This window comes from Solanum pennellii, chromosome 12 (genome assembly GCF_001406875.1).
Source record: "Solanum pennellii chromosome 12, SPENNV200".
Taxonomy (NCBI): domain Eukaryota; kingdom Viridiplantae; phylum Streptophyta; class Magnoliopsida; order Solanales; family Solanaceae; genus Solanum; species Solanum pennellii.
Genome location: NC_028648.1, coordinates 33,812,492 through 33,821,342, shown reverse-complemented (window position 1 = coordinate 33,821,342; position 8,851 = coordinate 33,812,492). Strand labels below are relative to the sequence as shown.

General features: G+C 33.0%; 1 protein-coding gene and 1 long non-coding RNA gene across 3 annotated transcripts; both read left to right on the top strand.

Moving 5' to 3' along the window:
• The first annotated feature begins 2,450 nt into the window (after positions 1-2,450).
• Positions 2,451-3,857, top strand: LOC114075049. The gene is made up of 6 exons (XR_003575375.1): positions 2,451-2,618; positions 2,696-2,791; positions 2,927-3,007; positions 3,212-3,265; positions 3,439-3,573; positions 3,655-3,857. It is a non-coding gene; the product is annotated as an uncharacterized LOC114075049 (long non-coding RNA).
• Positions 3,858-4,616: 759 nt separating this feature from the next.
• Positions 4,617-8,610, top strand: LOC107006192 (mechanosensitive ion channel protein 4-like). Of its 2 annotated transcripts, XM_027913392.1 has the most exons (4): positions 5,299-5,421; positions 7,412-7,535; positions 7,871-8,164; positions 8,251-8,610. In XM_027913392.1, the coding sequence occupies exons 2-4, from the start codon at positions 7,434-7,436 to the stop codon at positions 8,260-8,262; spliced, it is 408 nt and encodes a 135-aa protein (XP_027769193.1). In that variant the 5' UTR covers positions 5,299-5,421; positions 7,412-7,433; the 3' UTR covers positions 8,263-8,610. The 2 variants fall into 2 exon arrangements, with proteins under 2 accessions (XP_027769192.1, XP_027769193.1); XM_027913391.1 differs by lacking the exon at positions 7,412-7,535 and having other exon boundaries at positions 4,617-5,421; positions 8,251-8,578.
• The last annotated feature ends 241 nt before the right edge of the window (positions 8,611-8,851 follow it).

The window sequence follows — 8,851 nt, the reverse complement described above, 5'->3', positions numbered from 1 at the left end:
TTTAACTACTAAACAATTGTTTTGATACATTGGTATTGACTATTGAGTTGTACTCTACTACCGACGATCGCTTTGATTTTGTTGAATCGTTTGATTTCTTGTGTACTGTCAAAGAAACTATGTAATGTGTAGATATGATTGCTTTTTTTTTTTTACGAGAATAATGTATGTTATGTTGTATCATTGTAATGTGCAAATGTGTTTTTTAAACTCATTATAGTTAATTTGCTCATCTGATTTATTTCAATTCGATTACGTATTTGTTACTTCATTGTGTTATTTTATTCACTCAATCCTATGAAATATATATTTTTATCGTCTCACTACTTACTCATCGCTACATCCATATGAAATCTCACCCGACATATGCTTTTCATGAGAACAAAATAATACAAAATGTGTCAATATTCACCGGATCACAAATATAAAGTGTTGTTCAAGTAAAGATAATTTAAGAGATAATATTTCAAATAGTCACTCAACTATAAAAAAAAAATCAGAAATTTAGTTAATTTTGGTTTTTAATTCAAACTTAACTTATGTATGAATTTTTTTTCCTTAAAAAGTCACCCAGTTTTGTTTTTTAACTCAAAACCCACACAATTATAAGCGTTTTTTTTTTTGCAAAATCACTTAAATTTGTTTTTTTAACTCAAAACCTACATAATTATAAGTGTTTTTCTTACGAAGTTACTCAACTATGAATATTTTATTTTAAAGTCACCTGATCTATTTAATTAATTTTTTTTAATTTAAAATTTGTTGACATTAAATTTTTATTTCAAACTTTCTCCTTTATTTTTCATCTCTAAGCCCTCTAAACTTCCATGGTCCTTTCCCCAAACACTTAGGATCATTAGTACTATCAATATATAATAGATTCAACCCGAAATTAATCCTGGAAACACAAATTAAATCCACAAGAAACTTCAATCAACACAATTATCAAGAATCCAACAAATTTTCAACAATGTTTTTCAAGAACTCACTTTCTTAACATTCAAACAACTTAAATTCGATAAGCAGAAACAAAATTGACGTGTGGGTGAACTAACCCAATACTACGTGATCTTGCATACCTTTTTAAGGATCACCACCGAAGAATTTTACACGCAAAGCTTGAGTTTTCTTAGCGATTTTTGATTTTTCTCATGTTTTCTCTTCTTTTCTCTCTTCTCCAAGCCCTAGCGTGAATTCTATTTTTTCTAAACTGAACAAAGGTGTGGTTTTACCAATTAATTCCTAAAAAAGAATTTGTTGGGTTTTATTTGCCCTAAATTTCTTACCATTAATAGGTTTTCCTTTTAGGAAAAGGTTTTGAATTGACTAATCCTTTTCTTGTAGGAAAAGGTTTAGGACTCTATAAATAGAGGCATGTTCCTTCTAACTTAATCAGCATTCACAATGTAGTCTTATGGACTTTGAGAGTTTTGGTTAGAGGGAGAATTTATGGGTCACAAGCTTGATACGTTATCACTTGTGTGAACCTCCCATGTATTCTGAGTGAATTTGGTTGAGGTTGTTTCTCTCTGTATTTTGTACTCTCATATTTATAGTGGATTGCTCATCTCCTTTGTGGACGTAGGTCGATTGACCGAACCACGTTAAATCTTTGTGTCTTTTGGTATATTTCTCGTTGTCTTCTTACTCGTGGTCTTTCGAGGTTTGCTTTGCTAGCTTCCGCGTTTACACCTGCTTATTTCCGGTCCTAACAAGTGGTATCAGAGCCAGATTCAATGATGAAGTCAGGTTCAGTAGTTCGATAATCGATGATTGAACCAGGTTAGAAAGAGGTGTTTATCTTGGCGGGTGTAGTTTTAGCTGTGACCTTTTTGACAGTAATGAAGATTTTGTTGGAGAAATTGTTTTAGAGAGGTTCTCTGTGTTGAGTCATAAATTTTGCAAAGGAGATTATGGAGAGGAGAAGCAAGTTGTTGAAGATTAAGTGAAGAAGGTGGACAAATTTAGTTTGTCAGAAATTCAGGCCAAGGGGGAGATTTGTTGGGTTTTATTTGCCCTAAATTTCTTACCATAAATAGGTTTTCCTTTTAGGAAAAGGCTTTAAATTGACTAATCCTTTTCTTGTAGGAAAAGGTTTAGGACTCTATAAATAGAGGCATGTTCCTTCTAACTTAATCAGCATTCACAATGTAGTCTTAAGGACTTTGAGAGTTTTGGTTAGAGGGAGAATTTATGGGTCACAAGCTTGATACGTTATCACTTGTGTGAACCTCCCATGTATTCTGAGTGAATTTGGTTGAGGTTGTTTCTCTCTGTATTTTGTATTCTCATATTTATAGTGGATTGCTCATCTCCTTTGTGGACGTAGGTCGATTGACCGAACCACGTTAAATCTTTGTGTCTTTTGTTATGTTTCTCGTTGTCTTCTTACTCGTGGTCTTTCGAGGTTTGCTTTGTCTTCATATGTTACTTTCTATGCAGAATTTATGTCCGGTGGAAGTCTCTACGATTTTCTGCATAAAACGAAAGGTTTTTTCAGGCTTCCGGTGTTACTCAAGGTTGCTATTGATGTTTCAAAGGGGATGAGCTATCTGCACCAAAATAATATAATACATAGAGACTTAAAGACTGCTAATCTCTTAATGAATGAAAATCACGTAAGAAATGAAGTTGATTTCCTGGTGATCATCGATCCTTATATCTATGCAGACTGCTTATGTATTGTGCTTTATAGGTTGTGAAGGTTGCTGACTTTGGTGTTGCTCGTGTGCAAGTTCAGTCTGGTGTCATGACAGCAGAAACAGGAACATATCGATGGATGGCTCCTGAGGTTAACCCTCCGTCCCTCTTCTTTACTTTCTTTAACTTCGTGATAACTGTTATCGTGCTTCCATAAGATAACATGAGTCTCAAGTTCTTCACGTCAACCTCATGAGTTTTATTTCGTTTGTTTGATATTACAAAGGTTATTGGACACAGACCTTATGATTGAAAAGCTGATGTTTTCAGCTTCGGGATTGTACTGTGGGAACTGTTAACAGGAAAGGTAACACTGTTACGTTCGTTGATTCATCCATTTTCAATCATTTTCTGCTTCTTCATGTGTGTTTTATTAACATTTTGCTTAAAACTTTAATATTGACAAGTTTATTATAAGGCAAGTAATTGTATCATTTCTGTTTCCTCATGAGCATTATCTTGGCATTACAAATTTTCAGTGTCAATAATCGTTTTTATTGATGTTAATCAGCTTCCTTACGAGTTCTTGACCCCATTACAAGCTGCAGTGGCTGTGGTTCAGAAGGTATTACATATCTCATACGCGCTCTTGAATTTTGAACGATTTCTACTTGATAACTCATACGTGTACTATACATGGTTCGATCACAGAAAACTTACTAGTAAAAACAGATTTTGTACTTAATATCAGTTTGTGCTCTCTACATTAGTTGAATTTCCCTAACATACAAACTATAGGGTCTAAGGCCAACAATTCCCGCGAACACTCATCCAATGTTGGTGGACTTGCTCGAGAAATGCTGGCAGCAAGAACCGCTCTTAAGACCTGAATTCTCCGAGATACTTGTCATCTTACAAGACATGACCAAAAAGGTACTCGTCGTGGTAGCAGAATTAGATTCAATGTGATTTCTGCATTTGTTTTGTGTTTGTGAAAACTCTGCTTAAACACAGATGGTTGAAGAAGAGAAAAGTAGCAAAAGAAGAAGCCTTGGATAACAATTAAGGAAGCAGAATGCATAATACACATTTTACCTTTTTAAGTTAAGTTATATATACTGACAGTGTAATTTTCGTTAACTATTAGTGTTGTATAACTATGATCTGTGGTAGTAGATTAGCTACAACTTTTCTTAGGTTATGATTTAATGTTTTTATCATTGGGATTTACATGTAAGTACTTTGTAACTGACATGAATCATATTGTATAAATATTGCAGATTTGTTACCTGTTAATAGAAGTCTATACTCATCCTGTTTGATTGATATATACGCTCGATTAATAGTTATTAACTTAGAAATTATTATTATTTTTTCATCGAAGAAAAGTAGAATCAAGAACAAATATTTAGTTAAGTGATCAAAATTAATATGTATATTTAAGAATAAAACTATAAGAATATGGGCTTTAATTAAGGATAAGATTATGACTGAAGTTCCAAAATAGTTATTAATTATAAATGAGTTCTTTTTTTCATCGAAGTAAACTAGAATCAAGAAGAAATATTTAGTTAAAGTGAGATCAAAATCAATATTTATATCTAAGAATAAAACTATAAGAATATTTGCTTTAATTAGGAATAAGATTATGACTGAAGTTCCAAAGACACGTCTTAACTAAACTAAAATCAGATTTATTTTTTTTGTAATTTAATATACCTTTTATATTACGTGGTACACTCCGTGACATTACGCAGTTGTGATGTGTGAGAGATACTGTAATGCCACGTAAGCTAAAAAGGTTTAAAAAATTACAAAATAAATTAGTTGAGAGATAATACAACTTTAGTTTAGTTAAAATGCATTTTTATGATTTTGGTCATAGTTTAGGAGTACATATACCTTATCCCTTTTAATCATTCTGTTAATCTTTCAATTTTCTTATATTTCATATTTTCTCTGTTTATTTGTCCACTTTAAACTTTACATGTTTTCTAATTGATGTTAAGTCTTACGTCTTGAAAAATAATTTGAGAAACGGATTATATTGTCTTCAAAATGACAAGTAAAATTGAAGATATTATTTTTAAAGACGTAAACAAGTAAAAGTGAACGAACGGAGGAACCGACTTAAGAAAGAAAATGCATGAATCTTCCATCATCATCATCTCTTCTTTCTTTCATTTTTCTCCAGATTCTTCATCCATCTTCAAAAAAAAAAAACCACAAAAAGATGAGGAATAATAGTAGTAAAACATCTTTTTCAGACACTAAAATTGCCACTTTATTCACTGTTACTTTGTTCTTTCTTGATAATAGTGATTCATTCAAGAACAAGCCAAGAATCACCTTCAACTTTTTCACTTCTAAAAAATGGAAAAACTTAAAAAATCTTGCAAATCTGAAGAAGAAGAACATCAAAATCTCTTAAACCAAGCTGAAAAATCCAATCTTTCTATGTTTAGAGAAACCCCAAAACCCCTAAAAGAAACTGAAATGTTCATTTCTGTAGAACCCCATTTCACCAAGAATGATAGTAATGATAAAGATTTCAACTTTATCACAGAATCACAACAAGAAGTTTTGGTTTGCAGTTCCACCTCTTCTTTTAGAAAAAAATCAAATCTTTTGGTAAACAGGACAAAATCAAGGCTAATGGAACCATCTGAGCAAGATCAGAGGTCTGGGGTTTTGTTAAAAGATAGTGAAATTGAAGAAGATGACCTCTTTTCAGATGAGGATTTGAAAGTGAAGTTTAGCTTATTAACTATTCTTCAGCTGGTGAGTTTGGTTTTAATTATTGCTGTTTTGAGTTGTAGTTTTGTGTTTAGTGTATTGAGGGAAAAGAGGGCTTTTGGGCTTGAATTGTGGAAATGGGAAGTAATGGTTTTGGTGTTGATTTGTGGAAGATTGTTTTCTGGTTGGGTTATAAGGTTGGTTGTGTACTTCATTGAGAGTAATTTTTTGTTGCGAAAACGCGTTTTATATTTCGTGTATGGATTGAGGAATTCAGTGCAGAATTGTATTTGGTTGAGTTTAGTTTTGATTGCTTGGATGTGTATTTTTGATGAAAAAGTTGATAAAATGACTGGTGGGAAGGTTTTGCCTTATGTGTCAAGTATTTGGATTTGTCTTTTAATTGGTGCATACATTTGGTTGTTGAAAACACTTCTTGTTGTTGGAAAAACGCGGATAAGCACAAAAATATATATGGTAAAAGTAATGGAAATAAAATGGGAAAATAACGACACCAAGAATTTTACGTGGAAACCCTTCTGAAAAAGGGAAAAAACCACGGGCCAAGAGGAGCAATTGATATTACTATAGTAAGGAATTTTACACTGTGTAGTCACGAATACAATACTCAAAGTGACTACTACACACTCAAAAGGAACAACACTCTTTTGATTTCCGTCTTACTAAAATATCGCTCACACTCTATTTTTCTTCACAGACTATTTTCTTGTTTAGTCTATGGAATACCTCACTTTGCTCTCAAAATGGTTTTTCTCTCTAACTTGGTGTGTTATACAAATGAGCAAGAATACTCTATTTATAGAAGGATAAAACCATACCTATGTCACTAATGACATATGTAAACATAGCAAAGTCAAAAATGGTTGCAAATCTTACCAATTTGCCAACTACCAAATCTTTTCTTTTCAACTCCAATTACTATTCATTTTTAACAATTGCTTGTACCAATTGAATAGCTAAAGTTGACTAAAACAATGGGATGGATTCAACAAATCTCCCCATCCAGTCCCATTTACTGGAAGAAGGTATCTTCAACTTCTTTAGAGAGAGCTCATACCCACAAATTCTTTGCATAACTCGAACTTGTCTTTTGGTATCATCTTGGTCAGCATATCTGCAGGATTTTCACTTGTGTGAATCTTTTTGACGTGAAATGATTCATTCTCCACTTTCTCACGAATCCAATGATATCTGACGTCAATGTGTTTTGTTCTTGTATGGTACATGGAGTTCTTGCTCAAGTCTATTGCACTCTGACTGTCACAATAGACAATATACTCCATCTGATTCAAACCAAGCTCTTGAAGAAATCGCTTTAGCCATATCATCTCATTGCCGGCTTCAGTAGCCGCAATATACTCAGCATGAACATTGGAATGGATGACTTCTACATCATCCATTAGCATTGGTTATCCATCAATGTATTTCATTCTTAATTCCCCCATTACTCATTGTAACCATTGTAACCTTTGTAACCTATGTAACTCCCATTGTAACCTATATAACCTATGTAACTCCTATTGTAACCTATGAAACTCCTAAGGCCATTATCTTCACTATTTACTACCTCCATTATCTTCCTATTCATTGCTAGGAAGACTTCTTGTAGTATAAATAGTGGTAGTCTTCATTTGGTTTTGGATATACACAAAACATAAGAGAAAACAAAGAGTGAAAGAGTTAGTCTAAAAGAGAGTTCTTATTAGTTGAAGGGAGGTGTTCTTTTTTGTGGAGCTTTGGACTCAACTCTTGTCCAGAGTTGTTGAGTTATACTTTGTGAAGGCTGTTGTATCCTGGAGGGGACAAGTCAAAGAGGACTACTGCTGGACCGGTGAAAACATTTGCTGCAGTGGGCTTGAATCTCCTTAAAGAGAGCGAGATATCCGCACCTCAGCCTGAAGAGATTTTCTTCATTTTATTTTCAATTGTAATCTTGCAATTTTATTATCTTGTAAGTTTTTCACTAACAAAATCTTTATATATCTATGCTCATACTATATGTGACTACCATTAGATTCATCTATTTGGAGGACTTGATGCGTTTTATGAAAGAAGACGAGGCTTCGAAAACAATGTGCCTTATTGAAAGTGGAACTGAAACCAAAGGAATAAGTAAGCGTGCTCTGAAAAATTGGGCGGTGAGTATGAAACTTTGCCAATTTTCTGTCAGAAAGGAAGTCCACTTCTTTTCTCGGTTAGATCAGTCGGAACTCATCTCAAAATGATGATTTTTTTCTTCATTTCAAGTCATCGCCACAAAATGAAGATCGTGTTTTTAAAGAAAAGTATTGTTTTTAAGCCTAAGTTGAACAGACTCTTCACTTTTGATGCCACATCCGTGTCGGAGTCTTCAAAGATACACTACTTTTGGAGAATCTGACACGCATCTGTCGACAATATTTGGAGAGTCTGAGCATAATTTTAGCACTAATATGACGGAATTTGAACGTTCTACTTTGTATTTTTCTTCCAGGTGAACGCATTTAGAGAGCGAAGGGCGCTTGCTCTGTCGTTAAATGACACTAAGACTGCTGTAAACAAGCTTCATCAAATGTTAAATGTCCTTGTGGCGATAATCATATTGGTCATCTGGCTCCTTATACTCATAGTTGCTACTATGCATTTCTTAGTCTTTTTGAGTTCCCAGATTCTTCTAGTAGTATTCGTCTTCGGAAACTCAGCCAAGACGACATATGAGGCAATCATATTTTTATTTGTAATGCACCCGTTTGATGTAGGCGATCGTGTTGAAGTCGATGGAGTTCAGGCAAGAAATTCTTCCGTTTCAAAGCGTATGTTTCATTGTGTTTGAACTCGTATACTAAAGCATTTTATTTGATCATTGTGTTTCAGATGGTAGTTTAAGAGATGAATATACTGACTACAGTTTTCTTAAGATATGATAACCAAAAGATCATATATCCAAATAGTGTCCTATCGACGAAGCCCATCAGTAATTACTATCGCAGTCCAGACATGGGAGATTCAATCGATTTCTCCATTCATATCTCAACTCCTACGGAAAAGATTGCTATGATGAAAGAAAAAATAACAAGGTATATCTACGATACGTATGTTCATTTTCCAGAAAAAGTGCTCATATTCATTCTTATTACTGGGATACACTTATAAGAAAATAGTGTATATTTGTTATAGAGATAGTTAATTATTATTGGCATTAGAAAATTTAATCGATATATAAACATCCAATTGCACGAACAAATTTCTTTGTTTGATTTAAGATTTTGAGTCATTTCAGGAAAATATTAATTAAATTATTTAAATATAATCATATTATGGAATATAATATAAGTGATCTATACTCACAAATAAGAAACTTGATATAAATGGTTGAAATATTTAAAATATCTTATTTAAAAATATTGGGTATACATCTTCAAAAAAGTATCCACTCAAAGAAATAATAATTTTGTATGGATCTAAAGTCTATATC

Excerpts from the sequence above, each read along its gene's own strand:
- LOC107006192 (XM_027913391.1), top strand. The coding sequence starts at position 5,014 with ATGGAAAAACTTAAAAAATCTTGCAAATCTGAAGAAGAAGAACATCAA. Across the intron at positions 5,422-7,870 it reads TATTAACTATTCTTCAGCTG|GTGAACGCATTTAGAGAGCG; the intron begins GTGAGTTTGGTT and ends TTTTTCTTCCAG.